The sequence below is a fragment of the Mesocricetus auratus genome, unplaced genomic scaffold (genome assembly GCF_017639785.1).
Source record: "Mesocricetus auratus isolate SY011 unplaced genomic scaffold, BCM_Maur_2.0 Super-Scaffold_100691, whole genome shotgun sequence".
NCBI lineage: Eukaryota > Metazoa > Chordata > Mammalia > Rodentia > Cricetidae > Mesocricetus > Mesocricetus auratus.
In genome coordinates, this window is record NW_024429267.1 from 54,846,156 (window position 1) to 54,870,477 (window position 24,322).

General features: G+C 41.1%; 2 protein-coding genes and 1 long non-coding RNA gene across 8 annotated transcripts in view; 1 reads left to right on the forward strand and 2 right to left on the reverse strand.

Moving 5' to 3' along the window:
• The window catches only part of Zcwpw2 (zinc finger CW-type and PWWP domain containing 2), a 129,825-nt gene extending 128,934 nt beyond the window's left edge, over positions 1-891 (reverse strand). For 2 of the 3 annotated variants that reach the window (XM_040740347.1, XM_040740346.1), the window contains exon 1: positions 708-891. The gene's annotated coding sequence lies outside the window, so the exon portion shown is untranslated. The remainder of the gene's footprint in view (positions 1-707) is intronic. The other variant, XM_040740344.1, reaches the window with a different exon arrangement.
• Positions 892-1,011: 120 nt separating this feature from the next.
• Positions 1,012-24,121, forward strand: Azi2 (5-azacytidine induced 2). Of its 4 annotated transcripts, XM_013122231.3 has the most exons (9): positions 1,012-1,495; positions 6,988-7,208; positions 8,851-8,976; positions 9,408-9,507; positions 10,314-10,462; positions 15,208-15,302; positions 19,058-19,176; positions 20,884-20,977; positions 21,152-21,294. In XM_013122231.3, the coding sequence occupies exons 2-8, from the start codon at positions 6,993-6,995 to the stop codon at positions 20,955-20,957; spliced, it is 879 nt and encodes a 292-aa protein (XP_012977685.1). In that variant the 5' UTR covers positions 1,012-1,495; positions 6,988-6,992; the 3' UTR covers positions 20,958-20,977; positions 21,152-21,294. The 4 variants fall into 4 exon arrangements, with proteins under 4 accessions (XP_012977685.1, XP_040596277.1, XP_012977684.1 ...); XM_013122230.3 differs by lacking the exon at positions 20,884-20,977 and having other exon boundaries at positions 1,017-1,411; positions 21,152-24,121; XM_005082358.4 differs by lacking the exon at positions 20,884-20,977 and having other exon boundaries at positions 1,018-1,495; positions 21,152-24,121.
• LOC121137668 lies at positions 8,572-9,414 on the reverse strand. The gene is made up of 2 exons (XR_005874966.1): positions 9,168-9,414; positions 8,572-8,884 (listed from the first exon to the last, which is right to left on the reverse strand). It is a non-coding gene; the product is annotated as an uncharacterized LOC121137668 (long non-coding RNA).
• Positions 24,122-24,322: the final 201 nt, after the last annotated feature.

A 24,322-nucleotide genomic window follows, 5' to 3' on the forward strand; every position in this document is an offset into this window, starting at 1 on the left:
GCTTGGCAGTAAATGAACATTAACTTTCTGTAACTATGACTCTCCCATTAAACCAGAAATAATCTGGAGCCTGTGTGCTTTCTTCTGTCTGCGAACCCCCAAGATTGTAATTAATTGATCTATGCCTAGCCATACAGTTCGATGTCTTCAAGAGAGGCAAGTGGGCACCGGAATGCTTGCTCAGCACGCACAAGACTTTGGGTTCACTCTTTAGCCCTGTATCATGGAGTTTGGTAGTGCGCATAGACCCAGCACCCAGAGGACAAGGAATTCAAGAGTTTGAGGCCAGCCTGAGCTCCAATAAAAGAGAAACGACTTAGTCAGACACACACAGCGAGAACTACAGATGCTCATTGTTTGCCTGGTGCTGGGGAAAGCGCCTGCAGCCATCCGGGGACGCATGAGCGCGTGCCTCAACTAAGAGTGTGGGCTATCGCCTCGGAACAAGCGAGAGCGGGCACAGCTCCGAGGACGCCAGAAGGAGCCAGACAAGTTGCCCGCGGTCCCCGGTTCTCCTGCTACGCTGGAGAGTGTCCCCGCACCCCAACTGAGTCAGCGAGGGGCCTGGGGAAGCACACGGCGACCCTGCCTCGCGACCCGACGCCCGGGGCCCGCGTGGGGCTCCGGGGACCCCAGGGGCACGCGAGCTCCGGGGCTAGCAGCAGCCGCCACGCCCCGCGCCGCCAAGCTGAGCCGCAGCGACCCACCTTCCGGAGCGCGAGCGGCCGCTGAGAGGAAAGGACGCGCTAGAGGGCGCCCTGAACGCGGGCTTCGGCCCCACAGCCGCCGGCCCGCGACGCTGGCTCAGCTCCACTCCGCCTCCCCGCGGCCGGCCGGCAACGACGCCTCACCCCTCGCCTGCCGCGGAGACCCCTGGGACTCGTAGTGCTCCCCGCCGCGGAGACTCACGGGACTCGTAGTGCGGCACCCCCCCCTCCGGCCGGCCGCCGCACAGGCTCACGGGACATGTAGTTCGCTCCTCCCCGCCCCGCCAGAGCGCCGCTTAGCGGTGCCCTCCGAGCCTCCGGGTCCCGCTTCCGGTTTCGTCGCGCTGCGCTGGCACCCGGCCTGTGTGCGGCCGCGACACCTCGGTGGGCCGCGCGCAGGCTGCTCACGCCCCGTTCGTGGGCCCTTCTAGAACCCTCTCGGCCGCGCCGCTCCGGGACGGCAGCGGGAGCCGGCGGCCCCGGAGCTGGCGCGCGTGCTGCTGGGTAACCGGCCTGCTCGGGCGGCCGCGGGCCGCTCCGGCTCGGCTCGTCCGTGACCTCCGGGGGCCCCCGACTACAAGGCCCGCGGGAGCCGCGGCCGAAGACATGGGATTCCCTCGGTGCACCTGCGGCGGCCACCTTGTCGGGGGAAGCGGCGGTGTCTTCGAGGAAACCGGAAGCCCGTGGTGACCCCTGGCGACCCGGTTTGTTTTCAGTCGGTTTCCAAACACTGGGGAAGCGAAACCCGGTGGCCTTGGGGGCGGCCCCCAACGTAGCCAGGGTTCAGGGTGAGTGGATCGCTCGCTCGCCCGCCCGCGCTCGCCGGGAGGGCGCCGACAGCCAGGACCCGCCTGGTGGCTGTCGCCTGGCCGGGCGCGCGTCGTCTTCCGTCCCCGGCGCCCCTCTGCGGTACGGAGCGGCCCACTGTGGCGCCCCCCGCACGCCCCTGCCATCCCCACGGCCCCGCTACCACAGGCTCGTCCTTAGCCCTCCCGTTTCTGTCCGTGCTCTGACTGACTGGGAATGCTTTCAGTTTTATTTCCTGCACTGAGGTGGCATTTGTGTGGAAGGGGAAAGAGGGACGTGGGTGGGGTGACCATGGCGTCTGGGCAGTGGCTGTCAGTGTAACTGGTGTGTTTCAACCCCGGTTTTCGGCTGTGTTACCGAGAGAGAAGAATACCCAGGGAAGCTACTAGAAATCAGAACATAAAACTGCTCAGAACAAAATAACGTGGTGATCAGAAACATTGACCTCCACTCCTTAAATGTAGAAGACATTTGAACTTAAGTTGGATTGAGCAAAATCGGAAAGCAGTTTCATTCCTAGTTCTCCAAAATACGTTCTCATCCAGTCCGCGGTGACCACTCCATCTTAACTAAATTGGGAATAGTTGGGATTACTCGCTGAATGGCTACAAAATACTGAGTGCCCTAAGATTTGTAAATGGTCGTTTTTCATGCAAATGTAAGAGTTTAAGAGGCAGCATGCTGTCCTGGGAAACAGCCGTGGATTAGATCAAAAGCAGGCATTGAATTTTCCATCTGTTCACTTAACACGAGGAAAAGGTTAAGCCTCTTACTCTTGAGTCCCCCTTTTCTGAAGTACACTGCTCACTTTGCAGATACAGTTTCTAAGAGCTGTGCTGGCTCCTGAAGTTGGCAGCCTCTTTGCATGTTTAATAGCTTAACCTGTAAATTGAGATGTGCTTACCCATCTTAGTGTTTTTACATTGATTTAAAGAATTCTTCAGAAATATAAATTCCTAAGAATTACCCAGTTCAGCCGGGCATTGGTGGTGCACGCCTTTAATCCCAGCACTTGGGAGGCAGAGGCAGGCGGATCTCTGTGAGTTCGAGACCAGCCTGGTCTACAAGAGCTAATTCCAGGACAGCCTCCAAAGCCACAGAGAAACCCTGTCTCGAAAAACAAAAACAAAAAACAAACAAGAAAAGAATTAGCTAGTTCATTAAAAGATGAAGCGCACGTGAGGTATGGTGGCACATGGCCTTAAATAATCCCAGCACTAGGGAAACAGGCAGGCTTGTTCCTGAGTTCCAGGCCAGCCACTGCTACACAGTGAGACCTCTTCAAGAAAAAACTGAGGTGAAGCACAGTGTCTACTGTAACTGCCTGTACCAGAAGACATGCTTCGTGAATGTTAGCACAGGCCATTGTCATGCGTACTGAGTTTTTAAAAGCATTTCTGAATGGGGCCACCATAACTTTAATGGCACTTACCTGAATTGTTAGAAAATATCAATAATATTTTCTGTAGGTGTTTGGTTGCATCGAGACGCATTATTTTAGAGTGAAAAGAAGGCTGCTCTTTGTACTGATCTCTGCACTTCAGTGAGTCAGGATCATAAAAATGAAAATGGCATTTTTCATATTACATATCTGATAGTGCTTAAGCTTTTGGACACTTAATGAATTACAAACATGTGGTTGCTAAGATACATAGATTAAGTGTTGGGATCTTTTTAAAAAGGGCACTTGGGCATCCCTTTTAAAGAAGCCATGTTTTAGTTCCCCTTCTGTATTTGGATTAAAAATTTTGCCCTCAAAATATAAGGAGGCAGTATCTTAATGATACAATCCAATTCCAATTGAGCTTGAGAGAGCTGATATGAACTAGTGTGTAATTGGGGTGACAGATTATAGACTAGAATTTGAGTTTCTGAATCTTAGGTCATTGTACTGTAGAGTTCTTCTACCTTGTCTACATTCTTATTGGAAAAAATTACAGTCACAACATTCAGAGTGTTTTATGAGGAGCCTAGATTTGACCTGACCCAACTCCCAGCTTCATCTGCCCAGCTCCTAGTGCCGGTAGGTAAGGACTTTCCAAATCTCCTCAGACCCAGACCACTCACCCCAAACTCCCGGAGTCAACCCTGTTGTAGACATGGGTAGATCTGGGCTGTTCACAAACTTGGTCAGAGAAACTTCTTTTTGCAGCAGTCAGCAGCCACTGGTGAGCTAATTGGTCTATAACCACCCCTGTGACATGTGACAGGGCTGAGATTTGAACTGAGACTTAGTACTGTGCATTGCCTTCTGCAGTGAATATTGTTTCGAATCTCCAATGGCTTTCGAACTCTGAAAAGCTAGGACATTTGAGAACCCACTTCATACAGGTGGGCAAAAAGGAAGAGAACCAGGAAATAACAAGTTACTCCTCTCATCTAAGTAATTAGGGGCATCCTGGGTCAGGGATGAGCATAGGAGGCTAAACGCTCAGCCCTTAGTGCGGAGAGTGTCGTGGTAGAGAAGGTGGAAAGAGTGAGAGCCGAAGGAAGGACAGAAGGACGTAGTGGGTGGTCCACTCGTGCACAGTTGCCCTGGATGGGTCATCACAAACAGACATGAAGTGTGGGCATGTTGAGGAAGATGGAGAAAATTGGAGGGGGAAATATGGGTAGATCATATTTTAAGTGTCTGATTTTAAAAGATAACCCGTAGATTTAGAAGATAAGTTATCTGGGTTCATATCCGAAGCTTTGTCTCTGATTTGTTCTTTAAACTTTATAAATTGAGTTAATAGTACCCAGCTAAATGCATATATAAGCATTGGTGGTTGGCACTTGACAGATGACCTAAATGGCAGGTATTCTAATACTGAAAATGGCAGGATAATCATGAATTCCTAGAAAAAAAGAACAATCTTATGTCAGCAGAAGATATTTGTTTTCTAGGATATCAAGTCCCAGTAAATATAGCCTATCACTTTTAAAGTAATTTTGATTAATAATGCTTGAACCTCTTTTTCTTGATATGTCTCTCCATTAGTCATAGACACTCTCAATCTCCTCTAACAGATTGCTCCATTCTCATTCCTGGAATTTTCCTGCTCTCCGCAGGCAGCATTATCTACCTTAACCCTTCCTATTTCTGTTTTAATTTATACTCCTGATCTATACTTCAAGGCATGGCATTGTCAAACATATGAAATATTCGTACTTACAGCTATCTTTGTAGCATTTAAATGTTCTCCACCTGACTGTCAAGTACTATCATGATGAGATGATAAAGTTGAAATACTTCCTGTACTGTTACCTACCATATTCACAAGAAAGTTACGTGGTCACCAGTTGATAACAAAACTAACCTTGCCTGTAGATGGTCAAGAACACTAGTTACAGTTGTGTTGTATCTTGAAAGTAGTTCTCAAGTAACTGTAGGACTCAAAATAATCTGGAATGTTCACTGTAGGGTGCACCTTGAAATATTCAGCCCAGATAGTGTGATTTACATGGATCTACAGTAAAAACCAAATAGCCAGTATTTTTTTTTTTTTTTTTTTTTTTTTTTTTGGTTTTTCGAGACAGGGTTTCTCTGTGGCTTTGGAGGCTGTCCTGGAACTCACTTGGTAGTCCAGGCTGGTCTCGAACTCACAGAGATCCGCCTGCCTCTGCCTCCCGAGTGCTGGGATTAAAGGTGTGCGCCACCAACGCCCGGCAGTAGCCAGTATTTTTTAACAACTGCAAGCAATTAAGATAGTGGTCTCCACCTTACTCTGCCCATCACTGGGTTAGGCACCTTCCACCATCCCCTTGCTCTCGCATTCTCTGGAATACATTACTGCTTTTACCACTGAGAGGAACCCACTTCAGCTTGTCTTTGGAGAGTGTGTTTATAGTGATTAAGTTCTGAAAGTGAATATTAACTCCCTTGCAAGGGGGTATTCAAAACAGTTTAGTCTTTCAGTTAATCTTGTGTGTGTGGTGGGCGGTGACCCAGGGCCTTCTAATGCTAGAGAAAAATGTCCTACCACTGAACTTTAGCAGCAGTTCAGTGAGTGACTGTATTGTCTGTTCTTGGCACCCAATTTCTAAAGATTATTGGAATAGAAGTCTTTTAAATTATAGTAAATAAGACTGGTACAAACAAGTTTCTTAAAATGTTACATGTTAGCATTAGCTTGACATATTTAAGTTTAGTGCCACTTATCCAGCAGTATCAAACGTCCAAGCCAGCTGACTGGTTTTGTAAAGTCATTTATCATAGGGTTCCATACTGTAGCTTGCTCTGGACTGTATAGAACTCACTCCCAGGCAGCCTTGAACTGGACTGTGGTTCAAGAGCCTCCCTTGAGGACATGCCTAAGGACCTTCTATAATATAACACCTCCACTGTGGGACTAGACCATAACAGTTGTGAGCACTCTTAGTAAGAGTCATGTCTGGGCTGTCTTCAAAGGTCTTATAGACTAAGGGCCAAAATTGACAGCCTCTCCATCATAAGAGTCATCTCATTTGTCCCCTGGTTCTATCTCCTGTCTCCTGTCACTCCCCTTTCAGCTCCTCCCTCCCCACACTTGTCTTTTAAGTTGTTCACCTGCTACAAGTTAGCAGACTGTAAAAAGTTTAAGTGTGACTAAATAGAGTCAAAATGACTTCACTTACAAGAGTGAACTGATCTCATTTTGGTACCATCTTTGAAAACCATGCTTCCCATCCCTCTGACTCCATGGCATTTTGTATTGTTTCAGCTACATTACTTACCTATAGAATATAATAGTTTCTCTGTACACCTGTCTCCCACACTAAGTTATGGCAGTTTTATTTTGTATTTCTGCTTAGAAAATGATTAATGATAAATATGGATACAGAAATTACAATTGAATTATTTAGAACTTTGTTTAAGATAAAAGTGCAAAAAGCTCAGGTCTTTAAAGTATTTCTTGCCTTTATGGATCAGTTCATTAGTGTTTGGTTTAGCTGATGTTTGAAGATACGCAAGTTCAATAATTCTATTCATTTAGGGTAGGATTGTTATTTAAATCAGAAAACAGTGTGTACTGTTTTTCACCTCCCTAAAATTAGACTGTATTGCAGCGCGCACGCGCGCGCACACACACACTATACTATATAGTGCATATGATTTATTACATATATATTTATAATGGTCTTCTACTTTGGCTCGGGAGCCATCCAGCCCAGGGCCTGCTGCATGCTTGGCAGATGCTCTGCTGCTGAACCATGCTCCCAGCCTCATTTCACACTTTCAGAGAACTTTATAGTAATGGACCTCAGTGCTTTATCTACAATCATTTTTCCATCCTTTCATGATAAAAGTGGTTATTAATATTTCCTGAGCCTTAACAACTTACCACCGACTCACACGGCCCTGAACCTTGGATTAGTACCTGGGTAGCTGTGCTTATAGCAGTTATCACTGTTGCCTTGAAAGAGTAGTTTTCAGTATTCGTATTGTAAATCTGTATTTTCTTCCCTGCTCATTGACCACGTGTGACCTTCCTTCTTTCTCATCCCATAGCTGCCATGGACACACTGGTAGAAGATGACATCTGCATTCTGAACCATGAGAAAGCCCACAAAAGAGAGGCGGTAACTCCACTCTCTGGGTATTCAGGGGACGAATCTGTTGCTTCACATTTTGCCCTTGTCACCGCATATGAAGACATCAAGAAGAGACTTAAAGATTCAGAGAAAGAAAACTCTTTCTTAAAGAAAAGAATAAGGGCTTTGGAAGAAAAGGTAATTTTTTTCTCTTTTGATTATGTGTGGCATAAAGAATAATTCCAAATACTTGATATTTTCTCATCTACCTTCCAAGACTAAGTAAGAATTCCTAAATTCTTTACCATTAAACTGTGTTGCACCAGCTTTACCGTGTGCTTGGTGATATTGGAGATTTTCTTTTCCCTGTTTTCAGATTGCCTACTGTCATTGCTATGGATTGCTACCAGTTTTTTTTTTTTTCCTTTTCCTTTGTTTTTGTTTCAGGGTTTGTGTGTGCACATGCATGTGTGGTGCACCTGCTGTTTTGGTGTGTGTACGCGTGCACACGCATGTGCACCTGCATGTATTTGAAGGCCAGAAGTCAATCTCAGGTGTTGTTCCTCAGGAGCTGTTCACCTTCTGTTTTGAGATGGGATCTAGGTCAGAGGGGCCATAATTAGACTAGGAAGCCTTAGGGGATCTTGCCGTCTCCCTGTACTGGGTTACAGGTATCCACCACCATACCTGCTTTTTAACGTGAGGATTGAACTCATGTCCTCACGCTTATGCAACAAGCAGTTTGCCCGCTGAGCTGTTACCAGCCCTGGTGTGTGTATATAATTGAGAGCTTTCAAGTCTATACAGAATAATGCAACACTAGTAAATTAAACTCAAGGGCACCCTCTTCGGCCATTGCTTACCGTGTTTAGCAGGCTCTTTACCGGACTGGACCCTTTTCTTGGGCGTTCTCTTTGATTTCCTGGAAAGTAGGAATTACCCTTTGAGTGGACAGTGACAAGGACTTTTCCATGCTGAGTGTTACATTTCTAAATATTATATGAGGTGGCTAAAATGCAGTCTAAATCAAACTTGACTTAATTTTATATGTTGGAATTTTTCTTGGTTGCCCCTTTTTTTAATGTCATTTAAAGGTTTTAATTAGTTTATATTTCTTTAGTCAGAATTGTATTTGTATCTTACAAAAACAAGAGTTTCCACAAATGGTGAAAGAAATGAATTCATAAGAAATTTCCCAGTATTTAAAAACTTGAGGATGGGTGGTAAGACAAGGAAGTCGTTTATTAGTATTATCATAATTTCTTCTCGTTAATTTTAACTTAGTAATTATGATATTTAAGTTAAATTACTGAAGGTAACTTTACAACTAATAGTTATGCATCTGAAATTCAATAAAATCATGGAATTTAGTGTGTAGTTAACATACAAAATATGTATTTTATTATCATGAATCCTATTAATTTCAATTGCTGAAATAATGCAGGGTTTAATGAAGTTGCATGTCTATTTCTTATGAAGTTGAGTCTGATTTGATACTTTTCTGATGATAGAAATTAGATACTGTAGACTTGGAAAATACCCAGACACTTCCAAGACAATATACTGTATTATAGTGTGATGATTAAGTTTACTATAAAGCAGATAGTACAAAGCACAGATTATTGAGGAGCAGCAAACATAGGTGTTTGATTTTCTTTCCTGCACTATTTGGCTTCTTGATGAAGCTTGTGTGAGAGTGAATATTCACTGAATCACAGGCAAAGGTAGACTCTGTCCTTGCAGGGCAGTGGTCAGGGTGAGATGTAGAGCCACCAGGAAGTGGACTTCCTGATTCTGCAGACTGCCCACTGAAGGTTTCTCCCCAATCTCATACGACTAGCTTGTTGGAGCTCGGGCCGATGAAGAAACAAGTTCTGTGGGACGAGAACAAGTGAATAAGGCCTATCATGCATATCGAGAGGTTTGCATTGATAGAGACAATTTGAAGAACAAATTGGAGAAAATAGTAAGTTGATTTGAAAAGAATATATTTTAATTATTTTGTCTTGCAAGAAGTTTAGAATTAAAAGATTAAACATTTACATTTGTTAATTAAATAAAATATGTATGTTCATGGCATATGGAATTTTAATAATTATATTTCCCACTAATATACAAAAATAAATACTTAGTTTTTAATGAGTACTGCTAACTTACTTTGGAAAAAATCATGACAAGGTTGAATTACTCATTGTGGGTGTTTTGCTTTGTTTTGATCCAGTGAGCAATGCTATCCTAAGAAAGAAACAAAAAGATTAGTGAGAATCAGGGTTCATTTTCCCACCTTGCTTTTGAAAGTTAGAATGAGGTTTATTCAATATTGACCTAAAAAGTAAGGTATAAGACAAACGTAGAGATTTTATTGACTGTAATTTGGCATTTTCCCTACTTGACTAGAATAAAGACAACACTGAATCTTTGAAGGTATTGACTGAGCAGCTACAGTCTAAAGAAGTAGAGCTTCTGCAGCTAAGGACCGAGGTGGAAACTCAGCAGGGTATGCCACTCACTTGTTACGAATATTCTAATCGGTCTTTCCATTTGTGTGTTATGGTCATAATCAGTCCTGTAGCTGTATGATAAAGGCTTAGTTTTTTCTCTTCTTTTTTGCACAATATCTTACTACCTTTTCTTTAGCTGAAAATTGTACTTTTCCTACAGATGTGATGTTTTTATTCAAGGATAGTATGTGATGAAGTAGGAGCGGAAAGACATAAAGATCCCCATCTTCCCCAAAACACTCGCCCACTGGCATCTCCTGACTTGGCCTTCAGGCTGACCTTACTTATTGCCCACAATTAAACACATTGTCATGGAGTAGCTTCATTGTCTCTTACACTTTTTCTTCCTGGAGGTTGGTGAAATGTATAGGTGAGAGGCTGAAATGGAAAGTTAGTCTGAGAGTTATAGATAATAGTCTTGTTCCCATCAACAGTCCCATGAGATAAGCCATTTCAGTAATTGCCTATTGAGAGACCTTTTGGTAGAAAATGAATGTCAGATCTTTCCGGGTAAATGGTTGGGGCTTTTTGGAGATGGAGAAATGAAGGACTAAGTCAAAGATAATGTAGGATCCAGCTGTATTAAGTTTCCATAGTCAGGTGTTCATGAATAAAACTGTTTGGACATACGTTCTAGACCTGTCAGTCAGACTGCAACCTTTGATGGAGAACATGATGCTGAGCCTTAGTATTTATGCATATGTTGTACTGGTTATTTATTGACATTTTATTAGTGTCTCCTAGGAACTGTAGTTGGTATAAAAAGCAAAGATAACTGTTTTGTTGTCTGTCCTTTTTCTAGTAATGAGGAATTTAAATCCGCCCTCATCAAACTGGGAGGTGGAGAAGTTAAGCTATGATTTGAAAATCCATGGATTGGAACAAGAACTGGAACTAATGAGGAAGGAATGCAACGACCTCAGAACGGAGCTGCAGAGAGCCAGACAGACGGTACTTCAGTCCCTAAGTTCTCGTGCTCTGTGCATCTGTATAGGGTTTGTAACTAATGGAGCTGCAGAGAGCCAGACAGACGGTACTTCAGTCACTAAGTTCTCGTGCTCTGTGCATCTGTATAGGTTTGTAACTAATGGAGCTGCAGAGAGCCAGACAGACGGTTCTTCAGTCACTAAGTTCTCATGCTCTGTGCATCTGTATAGGGTTGTAACTAAGTGCTAAATCATAGGTCTGTAATTGATTTTTTTTCTTTGTTGGTTTTTTGAGACAGGGTTTCTCTGTATTGCTTTGGAGGTTGTCCTGGAACTAGCTCTTGTAGACCAGGCTGGCCTTGAACTCACAGAGATCCACCTGCCTCTGCCTCCTGAGTGCTGGGATTAAAGGCAAACGTCACCACCACCCAGCGTGTGCTGAAAATTTTAAAGAGAACTTAGTTTTAGCTTTTCCATTTTATTTAACCTAACAATTTGGTTAGTTTAGACACAAGAGATAACATTATAGAATTTTTGAAGAACAAACAAAAGACAAAAACCTTGCCACTAACAAAGGAAGCCTGTAGCCTGCTTCTTTTCAGAAGACTCAGAAAACATTTGAGAATTCAAGAATGACAAAAATCAGCAAGAAAAACATCTGCCAAGTTTGCTGCCTTAGTGTGATTAGCCTAAAGTCATCCATTCACACAAACTGCTTCTCAGTTCCTCTCCAGGACTCTGTTTACCACTGGATTCAAATAAAAACTTAAGTTCTCAGATGAAGCTGTTGAGTATGAGAAATGGCACCAAAACATTTTACATTTGTGATTTTAATCCTCAGCTCAACCATTTGCCCACCGTGGCACCTGCACCGTGAGCAAGTCTAATGTATTTGGCGAAAGCCTGGAGATTTAAATGAAAGACAAGACGTCCGGCAGTTTGTGCTAAGAGAACGTGCGTGCCTTTTTTCAAGGAGGGAGCAGCCTTATATACAGACTTACAGCACAGTGAAAAAACCCCAGGTGTAAGAGTTCATGCTTTCATAATTAGAGGTTGATGCCAGTGGGGCAAAGCCGGGGCTGTAAGCCAGGACTAGAAAACAGGATGCACCTGTGGTTATTGACTGACGAGCAACTCACAGAGACCCCGTGGGGGCTGGGGCCCAGCAGCCCACCAGAGCCTTGCATACTGCTAAGGACTCCTGTCCACGTTCCTCTGGGGTCACCATCTAAAAGAGGAGCTACTTGCCATACTCTGACTGTCAACCAGAATTGTGTGCCCATGTCCCAAATGCCTTAGATGCTGCTTGCTTCTCCCTCTGTGATGTAGTCTTATTAGTGACCACCAGTTGAGAATGAGCTACATGGAAGAATACCATAGCACTCTGCGTTCACCTGACTAATTCATCTGACTGCACAGTGGCAAGCCATGTCAGGAACCCCGGGTCTGATAAAAGAAAGCGAGCGCCACAAAAACTGCTGTCTACTTGACTTAGAGCCCAGAGGTTTCTGTTTCTGTTACTCGACTGCACAAAACATTACTGTCCTACCTTTGACTTGTTGTTGGCTACACAACACCGCTTCTTCAAGCTTCAGCACTCTGTTGTGCAAGCACAGTGACCACAGCCATTAACATGTCCCTTTTAGAATAGTGTCTGCTTGTGAGAGAAGATTTAGAATCCTTCTGTGTACACTTTTCTTGAAAGGAAATAATTTGATAGCTTTTATATATAAAGTATGCTTACATTTTTATACATAGAGTTTTTCACTGTAGAGTGAGAAACAGTACCATGTGTCCATGGGAATCTGGCTTATTGTGTTTTTCTTTTTAATTAAATATGGAAATTAGGAATGTCATTTAATTTCCAGGAAATTTACTTTCTGTGAACATTAAATACCTCTCTTCTCATAAATGTTAGATTAGGGATTGTATAAAGAGGTTAGCATAGTACCTGGACAGAGTGCATACATTAAAACTAACAAACCTGTTGAGCGTAATTCAGAAAGCAGTGTCTGTGTGGACTTGGAGGCTCAGGTTGCAGTTCTCACTGCTTACTTTTCCACTAGGTGGAGCTAGGGGATGAATTTGCTTTCAGCTTATATCTGTCATATGCTAGCAGTTCATAGAAATGGGTTACCAGAAGTACACGAAAGTTTTGTAAGTTCTGAGAGACAAGAGACTTTTAATAGTGATATGTGAGATGGGGGAATGTAGGAAGGGAGAGAAAACTGAACACTGTTCTGCTTTCATGGTCATGTAACCCTGATAGCAGGAAGTCATACAGTGAAGAGCCCGTAACTGATATTAAGAAACAAACTAAGAAGAGCTGAAGTGGCATTTTTTCAAAGGTTTCCAAGTTCAAACCATAATGTTTTATGTACTTTTAAATCTGAGTAGAATCTTAGATATGCAAATCTAAGAATGAGCCAAAGAAAGAAGTTTATGCTCACATTAACAACTTACCTGTACCTACCTACTCTGTCCATGTTTTAAAATACGAAAACATTATTTTATGTGACACGTACTTTAAGGTACCTGCTGGGGTGCATAGCAGTATCATTTGTGATCATGCTAGTAGTACTCTGCTTTTGACTCTTAGTATACTTGGCAGCCAGTGTTTGTTGTCAAGAAGGCCAGCACTTCAGAGACCGCTCTGCTGGCCTTTTCCAGCCTCTTTTCCTAGCCATTTACATTCAGAGCAGTTGGTTCTGAGTTCAGACTCAGCCACAGTGGTGTAGAGAACAGTGTGGAGCCTAGTGGTGTGCGGTGACTAAAGGTCCAGGAAAGTATGGTGCGGGCGTGTGGACCTCAGTGACTCCCCAGAGTGTGCTCTGCAGACAGCAAATCCGGCTGACTTGCCATGCGGAGCTTTTGCATGTTAGGGACAACCCGTTGGGGGGATTTTTATTTTTCCTGGTTTGCATTCAGCTTTTCTGCAATGTCAGTAGGTACATTTTTTATCCTAACAAGATTTATTTTTATATTGTTGGCCTTAAAAAGGTTTCCAGTAAACATGTACGTTTTAAGTATTCGCTAATAATGACACAAACACTATGGGGTCTGAAGATAATTATATGGAGAGCAGTGGAGCAACCCCAAAGGTGCCTCCAATGCTAGTGGTCAGACCTCCCTGATTCATTGCTGATTGTTTCTCCTTCTCTATAGGGCTCTAAAATGCAGTTCGTCACAGTAAAGTCAGAGGCCCCAAGCTGTTTTAAATCCCATAGTGTGGTATATCAAATGTAGGGCGTTCATGAAGTCCTAACAGGTTTTCATAGCATTTACATGCTAGTTTTTGAGACAGAGCCTTAACTCTGTATCCCATGTTAGCCCAGAACTACTCTGTAGCTCAGGCTGTCCTCAGACTTGTGACAATCCTCCTCAGTCTCCCAAGCATTGGGATTATGGGAGGGAGCCACATGCCTGGTTTGTAATTTATGTTATGTAAATACTGAATAATAAAATTTTGTTAGTTCAGCTTATACCAGCAATTCCTGCTGATGGACTAATTAATACCTGTGAGATTAATGTTTGTTATAGATTTTTAAATGCATTGTGAACAAGTGTGACACAGAAGATGAATATATTAGATTTATTTAAAAGTATCTTTTATAGGTATGGAAGTTTTTTGGTTGTTGTTTTGTTTTGTCACACCTACAGTTTAAATAACTAAAACCTTAAAGGGTGTGGGGACTTTTAATAAATTCTTGCCAAGGCCACACCTTTCAAGGGAGTTTGGGAAATGTAGTCTTGAGCTGGCTAATACAGTGACAAACCCCAAATGAAACTGTTACCAGTGAAGAAGATGAAAACAGGCCCAGTGGGGACAACTAGAAACCTCAGGTACATTTACTGAAAATGGTTCTTTCTTACGTAACACAGTGTTAGTTAAAATAATACAGTGTACATAACCTATTCATTCAGTCTCTCTTCTTTACCCACAGCAAGAAAAAGTAAAATTACTGTGTCCATATGCATTTGATGAAAAATAAATCTCAGTAGCATTTATCAAATGAGAACACTATTACAGCACAGTTCCAAGTTTTTTTTTAAAGATATAATTGTATTTCCTGAAATTGAAACCAATTGCTTATACAGTTTTTGATAATAAAGACCAAAATACTTGTACACATAGGAAAATTCTTGCCAGGTCAGTCATTTTACAAGGAAATATATTCTGTCTTAAAACAGTAACTATGATTAAGAGCTCTGGCTACTCTTTCAGAGGACCTGGGTTCAATTCCTAGCATCAACAGGGCAGCTCACAACTGTCTATAACTCTAGTTCCAGGGGGCCTAACATCTCACACAGACAATACATGCAGGCAATACACATAAGACAAAAGTAAATAAATTTGGAGTTGGAGGGATGACTTGGTTGTTAAAACAGTAACTTGTCCAGTTTTTGCTGGCTTTTTTTGAGCAGTAAGAAATACCAAAGAAACTCCCATATTCCATAGATAGAATTCATGCAGATACCTTAAACAGTATGTGATAGGTGTATTACACATGCAGTTTGTTGTATTGCATTCCAAAACTCATGAGACTATGTTGTAAAGGAAAATGAAAGCATGAACACTCCAAATAACTGAAAGTGAGTTAGGCATTTTGGAGATAGGTGGCAGTATTTCATTAAAGTTGAGTCTGAAATCTAGTCTTACACTTTATACAATTATAAATGTATTCGGTGTATCTTGAAACATCTGTGATGAAGAGCTGAGAAAATTGAAATAATTCTTTTTTTTTTTTTCCTTTGTTAAACACATGACAGGGTCCACCTCAGGAAGACATTCCTCGGGACAAAGATCTCTTCAGACCGAGCCTGTCGAGGGAGGAAGATACTCCACACCAGGGCCTTCTCCACAGGTCTGTGTGCTTTCTACTTTTCTGATGTGGTTTGACTTTAAAAGCAGCAGATACTCTGGGTACTGGCTGTAATCGCTGGCTATCATGTATTTATAAAAATGATTTAACAGTTACTGACCTGATCTGCTATGCCATGCTTACCAAAAATATTTGAAAGACAGCTGTAGAGAAATTATGATTGTCAAAGTAAACATCTTTTAATTTTGTAACAAATACCATACTTTAACTTTGGTTCCTTTAAAGCAGTGGTACACAACCTTTTTTATTATAGTTCCTGATGTGGAGGTGACCCCCAACCATGAAATTATTGTTGCTTTTTCATCACTATAATTTTGTTACTGTTATGAATCCTAATGTAAATGTGATATATCACAACTCCCAGGTTGGAACTGCCGCTTTAAGGGTTAATTCTCAGTGCTAAAGGAAATTATGTATGCCTGAAGTGGATCATAGATTAGTAGGTTCGTTTTGTTTTGTTTTGTTTTTTTCATGAGCTGTTTTCATTTACAAAAAGGCTGACATATAATATTGGTCAAGAGAACAGGACTTCACAGTACTCTCTAAACCAGACATTATATGTCATGCTTTCTTGAGCTACAGACAAATAAGTTCCACAATGCCAAAGAGAGAAGGGTGAAAGTCTGACTCAGACTAAGCATATCTGTGTGGACTGTAGCCACTTTACAGGTTCTGTGGTGTGCATGTGGCAATGCCTGAAAGAAATGTGGCCCCTGAAAGGGCTTTTCAAGTAACCTTGTGGAGCGGAGTCCATTCCTGAACTATTCTCTCGTGAAAAATGAGATTTCCCATTGTCCTGGTCAGGGTTACTGTTGCTGCAGTGAAGCACCATGACCAAAGCAACTTGGGGAGGGAAGGGTTTATGTGGCTCACACTTCCACGTCATGGTCATCATCGAAGGGGCCAGGACAGGAGCTCAAACAGGGCAGAAGCCTGGAGGCAGCAGCTGATGCAGAAGCCATGAAGGGTGCTGCTTATTGGCTTGTCCAGCCCTAATTCTTATAGAACCCAGGGCCACCTTCCCAGGAGGGACCCCACCCATACCAATCACTAATTAAGAATTATTATTAATTATTAATAATTGCCTTCGGCCTGATCTTATGGAGGAACTTTTTTCAGTTGAGGCTCCCTCCTCTCCAATGACTCTCTGCCTTGTGTCAAGCTGACATAAAAGTAGCCCACACAGCCATTTTCCCAGGATGGTATGAGAATGTGGTTAAGTGCCTAGCACATAATGAAGGCTTAGCCATCATTATTCTTTTTCATAAGACTTATTTATTTATTATGTGCGCAGTATATGCCTGCACTCCAGAAGAGGGCACCAGATCTCATTACAGATGGCTGTGAGCCACTATGTGGTTGCTGGGAATTGAACTCAGGACCTCTGGAAGAGCAAACGGTGCTCTTAACCTCTGAGCCATCTCTCTAGTCCAGCCATCATTATCTTACGTGTTGTTTTTCAGGGCTCTCAAGTAGAATAAATCATTTAAGTACTCAAGAAACTCATAAGTTCCTTAGAGGCAACTTAACTATATATATGAAATGTATTTTTCTTATATCATTTAAAACAAGTTAGGTTTATGCTCCCATTTAAGAAAGTAGGAGCTGGACTTTGGTGGCGCACGCCTTTAATCCCAGCACTAGGGAGGCAGAGGCAGGTGGATCTTTGTGAGTTCGAGGCCAGCCTGGTCTACAAGAGCTAGTTCCAGGACAGCCTCCAAAGTTACAAAGAACCCCTGTCTCAGGCAAAAAACAAAAAGTAGGACAAAATGGTATGCAGTCCATGCATAGCCTCAAAAACACTTGATAAAACACCGAATACTCATTAGGTTTGCTTGGAACCCTGCTAAGAATTTGAGAGATAACTTGCTTTTTCATTCTTATTTAATGGATTCAACATTTGTTCACACACTTTAAAGATTGTAACACTTGCATGCTGTTATCCATTAAGAGGAAGAGTTGTAAATAGTAGTAATCTTAGATATTGGGGTGGCCGTGTGGTGGTCAGAGATAACTTAGGGAGGTTCTCAGCCTCACTCTTACCTTGGGTCCAGTAGTTAAACTCAGGTCACTTGCCAACCCATCATCGTAGGGTTCTAAAATGGACCTTTTTATGGGAGAGCTTGTGTGAGTTTATGAGGACTGTGGGTTACAGGAGCCTGTGGAAGTCAGAAGAGGGCCCCGGGGGCCCAGGAACTGGTGCTCCAGGCAGTTGGATGCTAGGAGCCGAACCCTGGTTCTCTGCAAGAGCGAGCAGTTAGCACTCTTGAGCTGCTTGCTTTGTCAGTGTGTGGCTTAGTGTAGGTGACACTAAGAACAAAGCACAGAAAGGTGAGATTCTGGTGATGACGTTTCATCTCACCCTAATTGTAAATAATCTTCATTAAAGTGAAGGTTTAAATGTACCTTAGATATTGATATAGTACCTTTATAGTCATCTTTACTTGACATGTACTTGGTGTTTGAGTATCCAAGGATCATTATGAAGTTTTTTTTAAAGACAGGTACAGAATCACCATCTTATAACAATAACAAACTATTTTCAGACTATAGTATTCATGCCTATGTGCCTGAATTACCACATGTACAGTGCTTAGCTCGCTGCTTTATACTTTGAGTGACAGTTTTCTTCAAAGCAGTGTGCTGTTTATAATACAAGAATTGTAGTTCAAGGAGGGTAGAAATATTGTGTCGGAAGAGGTAAAAATTTACCTCTCACAATTTAACCTAATTGTCTTTAAATATCTATTGCTTCTGTCATTAGGTACTAGATTCAGATTTCAAGGTTATCCCATTGAAGTTTAAGTTGTTTATTAGATAGAAGAAAATACGGATAAGGTAGCATGTTTGCTTAGTTTTATTTCCATAGCACTTACATTCTCAAGCCTGTATTAGTGGTTGTTCTAATATTATGAAGTCAGTTCTTACTTTGACTAATTCGTGTATCACTGTGCAGGAAAACGAGTGTGTGCTGAAGATTTCAGTTCGTTTAGTTGGCAACTAAGAAACTAAAGAAAATCATGAGCCTAAGAGGATTTAATGGAAAATAAAAGCTTTTAAAATTAGATATAAACAGTTTCAGATTCTGAGGTAAAATCTTTCTAATTATAAAACTATAGAAAGGCATTTTGAAGTTTTGTTTCCTTTAATCTGCTTCTCTAGCTACTGCTTCGTTGTAAGGAAGTCATGTGACTACTCATGCCTTGTGCTGTCACGTCACATTGGTTTAGAGCCAACAGTATGAGACAGCCCAGTCAGACATGAAGAATGGAATGCATGAAACCTCAACTTTGTCTTAATGTGGTCTTGGGTATCTACTCATCACTTCATTTCACAGTGTCAAAACAATCCAAAGATAAAGACAGATTCAAAGACCATACATGAATGAATGCAGTTTTATTCTTGATCAGAATTGACAAAGGAAGAACATATTCCTTACTAGTTACTAATTAACAGCACTGAATATTACTGGCTAAAATAAATCCTTGATTCTGAGAGCCAGTAAGAAACTTACTGGCTAGAGTGTTTATCATGAAATGTTTATTATAATATTATTGAAATTGGGGTAGTGTTATCTCTAGGTGATTGTATTTACAATATTCCAATTAAATATTTTTAGTTTCATTTATAGTGTCTTAAAACAATATAGATATAAGCCTGATTATTTGTATTATAAAGTTATTCCCCTTTACATATAAAAAGGACCAATGTAACATGTTTTTAAAATTCCATTTCAGTGATAATATGCAGCATGCATACTGGGAACTGAAGAGAGAGATGTCTAACTTACATGTGGTGACACAGGTGCAAGCAGAGCTACTTAGGAAACTGAAAACCTCAGCTGCAGTCAAGAAAGGCAAGTCACTGCTGGCTGGAAATGCAGATCCCAGCCTAACCCTGAAGAGCAGCTAGCTACTTTATCTTGTCAACATCTCATCCTAAGACTCTGATAAGCAGGCTGTGTGCAATGTGTGCACTGCACACCCATTCCCTGCTCTGGCTTCAGTCTCTAGCTGGTCAGCTTCACACATAAAGGTGTTGCTGGTGTTTTTTCTTCAGTACTATATTCTTTTCCCCTTGTGGCTTTTCTCAGCCAAGTGTTGCTTATGTGTGTAAGGCCAAGGTGTTAGGTTTGCTCTAGCTGGCCTTTTACCACAACTATATATGTTTAAAAAGAACTCCAAACCAAAGTTTCATTTCAATGCTATGAAGTATACGAAAGGCCTAGCTTTTTATTTTCAAAACAACTCTTGATTCATTTAGTTCCTGACAGTCTTTTTGTAGACTTCCTTTTCCATACAGAATGTCTGATTTGAAGGCAGACTTCAACCAAAATTTTTCATTGCTTTTGTTTTATATCCAATGTTTGACTAAAGCTTTTGAGTTTTATGTTAGCTAGTAGCGGGTACTTTTGCCAGTGCTGTTTTTGTACCTTAGAAAACAGTGAGTGTGTTTGCACCTCACGTTACGTATAGGTTTACATTTGAAACATACAATATACATTTAATGCCTTAAATTTTACTTTCAGAGGAATGTGATGGACTTTGAAAGGTGGTCAGCATTAATTTACAATTGTTATTTGCACCTCTGATTGTTGTAAGGGAGAACAAGAAAAATTGTTTTATAACTATTCTCAGGAGTGTTGGCAAGGGAAAATGTTTCACATTGGGGGAAAAACAGAATTCAAAGTTTCTTTTGATTTCTGCACCAGTCCCTAAAGTTCATTGTTTTAAGTAGAAAGGGTTATGGCTCACTTACCCTTGGCCTGCCCACCACTATTGTCTAGAAGAATTAATTACTTTCAGTTTTTTCACTATTCATCCTTCCTACTCCCCCAACGTTTCGAGTTGTCTTTTCTAAAATGACATGAGTTGGCCCAGCAAGATTGCTCAGTAGAAGGGCTCACCTACAAGCTTGAGGACCTGTGCTCACCTGGAACTCACGCTGGAAGCAAAGAACCAGTTCTGGAGAGTTTTCCTCTGCCCTTCACGCTCATGTGTGTGTGTCTGAATTCTCATGCTCACAAGCATACACACATAAAAATACAATAGAGGTTGCATGGAGCCAAGCCTTTGATACACTTGGTCATCCTTAGGTTGAGGAAAAATTTAAGCTTTCAGCCATGGCAGATTGGCTGAGAAGAATAAAAGATGCTGCTGTTGCCTGTATGCTAGACATAGCTAAATAGTGATCTCGTAGCAGTCTTTCGTTTCCTTTTGTAGCTGACCTGCTTGTTGACCAAAGCATTATATTTATTATAAGAAATTGAACTTTCAGCTTCTATTTCAACTACTTTATCCGTAAAAGTCTTTGAATATATGTTAAAATTTCATTTGACTCTTTGAGAATTCAAAGTATATTTATAAAAATGAATTACATATGGAGCCTCTTCCATGGAGATGTTTGAATAACAAAAGTGTATGTAAAACCTACTAATTCCTAAAGATTTTCTAGGTTCCCACTAACACCAATAAGGTCTGAAACCCTCACTAGCCACACTGAAGGCCAAGAGCTTTACTCGTGTTCACCTTGTAAAGAGACGACACCTTTTTATACCATGTAGAGACTCTTGATCAGCAGGAGAGCACAGCAGGGAGGGAGTCCTGTATCCATTCTGCAGAGGACGAAGTTGAGTGAGTGAGCTGAAGTCCATGTCAGTAAGTATGGGATCTATAAGAATTCAAGACTGTGAAGTAGCTCCAAATCAGTTTCCCAGTGGCCATATTGAATTGGAAATGTTCATTTTAGTGTCAGTTGCAAAGTTGGTATATGACATGTTTACAGTCATAAATGCTAGAAAACTGACACTTAGCCTATGCTTTCTTTTTTAGCCTGCACTCCAGCAGGATGTGTTGAAGACCTTGGGAGAGACCGTGCAAAATTGCACTTGACAAATTTCACTGCAACATACAAAAGACATCCCCCTTTGTCACCAAATGGCAAAGCTACTTGTTATGCTCCATCCTCCCCTTTGCCAGGAGATATAAAGGTTTTATCAGACAAAGTAGTTCTTCAGTCATGGACAGATAATGAGAGACTGATTCCTAATGATGGTACCGACTTTCAGGAGCACAACTCTTATGGCCGAAATTCTCTGGATGACAATTCTTGGGTATTCCCAAGTCCTCCTAAATCAAGTGAAACAGCATTTGGCGAGAATAAAAACAAAACCATACCTTTATCCAACCTGCCCCCACTGCATTACTTGGACCAACATAATCAGAACTGCCTTTTCAAAAGTTAATCTGATGGGACTTGCGGTTTGACCAGGAGGACACTAACTCGAACTGGTTCTCCCAAAGATTATTCAGACTGAAGGAGACCTGGATTAAAATCTTGCAGAGTTCTCCAATATGTACATTTGTGCATTCTGTACAACATTATGTAGTTGCAGTTCCAGTGTGAGAACCTCCAGTTATACCTCTGATAACAATTAAGATTTTGCTTCTTGGTTTAAGAATGGAAATTTTAGACATGGTTTTATAAAGTATGTGATCTGCCTAAATACCTATTCATTAACTAAAAAGCAGCCTTTATTAATATAAAAGAAAAACCACGTGTGCTGCTTCAGATTATGTCAAGAAGCAAATGGCAGTATGAATGGGTTGTGCTTCTGTGACTTCATGATACAAACAGATTTGAAATGTAATGAATAAAAGTAGGCTATTATGTCTCTATGCTAGTGTTTTAAGATTTAAAATCATTTCTAAGTAAGATGTATATACAATTTTAAAATGCAATTTGAATTCTAACACTTGACCATTGGAGCCAACTTTTCCCCAGTATATTCAAATCCTAAGTAATTAAAAATGATATGGTATATGAATAAACTATATAGACTTTTACAATATCCAGTTAAAAGTAGAAAGGGCATCTCACAGGGCAGTCTGTTCGGTGATTCATAATGAGTTCCTCTTGTGTCACTGTGTGGTCATTTTCAGCAGGACAACTGTTTGTTTTACACAGAGTAGCTTATATTGCATTAGACTATGACATCTGAGAAATTGATTCTTAATTAACTACATCTAGAACTAAATTTTGTGCTGTCTAATTATGAAATGTCTCCAAATTCATTCTAATTGGCCAGTCACTTGTAAATAAGTAAAGAAATAACAAAGATGGCTTCATGTGAAAGTTCATCTAAATTCCTTCAGGGTTGAAGCATTAATAGTATTATCAATTATGTATTACCTGTTTGATGTAAGACTTTATCCTTACCTAAGTGGTATTTCATATATCCTGAATTTAAAGGACCTATCTCAGATCTCATATTACTATCATACCTAGCCCAACAGTGTTCACCAGTTATTTCTGTATTGGTATTATCTCACTCACTTATTCATGCCTGTCCATGATTAATGGGATTGATGTCAGATGCTGGAATGTGTTCTGTACTCAAGGGAGTACAGGCTCCTGCCAAGTAATACAACAAGACCCAATATGCATAAAACAAATACGAGATTCCAGGCTTTAGCTGAAGGAACTAACTACCTGTGTAATAAGAAAGCAGAGACATTTCTCATGTGGCTGCAGAGGGTATCTATCATCCCGTGCCTAATGTAGCTTACTGGTTTGCCTTTTTTTAAACCAAGATTAGTTTTCCTTTGTAAAGAGAGACTTATAATGTTTTGAACAATGCCAAGAAATTGTTTTAATTAAAATTATTTTTGTTTGTAAAATGGAATTGGATGTGAAATACTGTCCTTGCCTATGTGTATTTCCAAAGTCTGGTATTAATTTTATTTCTCAAACATATTTCCTCTACCCAGTAGTAACAGTTATCAAAAAGGAATGCTAGAACATTTTGATTGATGTTTTTAATAGTTAAAGTGTTAATGGCTGTGTAAGACCCCTTAACTAGAGAAGATAAACTCCAAAATATTTTACTTAGTCAGAAAATAAAGTTTAAGTGTACACTTAGCCCTGTGGTTGAAAAGATGGCATGGTACCATCTGTATTTTGTGATTCATTAAAATTGGCATTTTTGTTGGTCCTTTTCATATTAGCTAACGCAAAGATCTTCCCTTGAAATTTTCTGTAATGGCTGAATTTCTCATGGTAAGGATTTTAAGCACACCTGTAACTCAGTAATACAATGAATACAATTAACAGTCACCTCTTCCTTCCTCTTGATCCCTTATTAGCCTAAAGAGGGGGAAACATTCACTTCTAAAGATTCTTGTATTGAGTTGAGGCCAACATAAAACTGAATGTGTATGTAGGTCAAGAATAAACTTGCTCTATGAATGTGCAACAGTTGAAACCCAATATACCAAAAATAACATCTGCAGCAGATACAGAGAGGTGAACATGAACATTGCTTTTGTGACACACAACAAAAATCTTGTTACTACTTCACTCAGTTTTTTTTAAGATTTATTATGTAGTATTCTGTCTGCACATATGCCTGCAGTCCAGAAGGGGGCGTCAGATCTCACTACAGAGGGTTGTGAGCCACCATGTGATTGCTGGGAATTGAACTCAGGACCTTTGGAAGAACAACCAGTGCTCTTAACCTCTGAGCCATCTCTCCAGCCCACTTCACTCAACTCTTACTGTAACTGCTATACCTTTTGTTTGAGTCACTGAAAACAAGAACTGTAGCCCTGCATTACAAAGTGCACCGGCGCCACCCTGCCCGAACAGGAGGAGCAAGCTGCCTGCCTCTCTCCCCGTGCTGCAGTGCAGCCTCTGGACTTACAGTGTTTAATCTGCTGTGGTCTCTGGCCACCTTTTGTTCATCTATGGTCTGTGAGAGTGGATTCTTTGAGTTTCAAATGAGTAAAGTAGTTCTTTGGTGAGTACTGTGTGAAACTTCCTATGCATTCATGCTCATTTCATTTGAAGGAGAAAAAAAAAATCATGGGATTGGAGCCAAAGCTAAATCTTGTCTTCCTGTTTAAGAAAGTAGCTCTTTAAAAATTTATAAATAAATAAAGGCCCAGCCTAAGCCCAAATTAATGCACTGGAGCAGAAACTTAACACAGTACCTCCTGAATCCC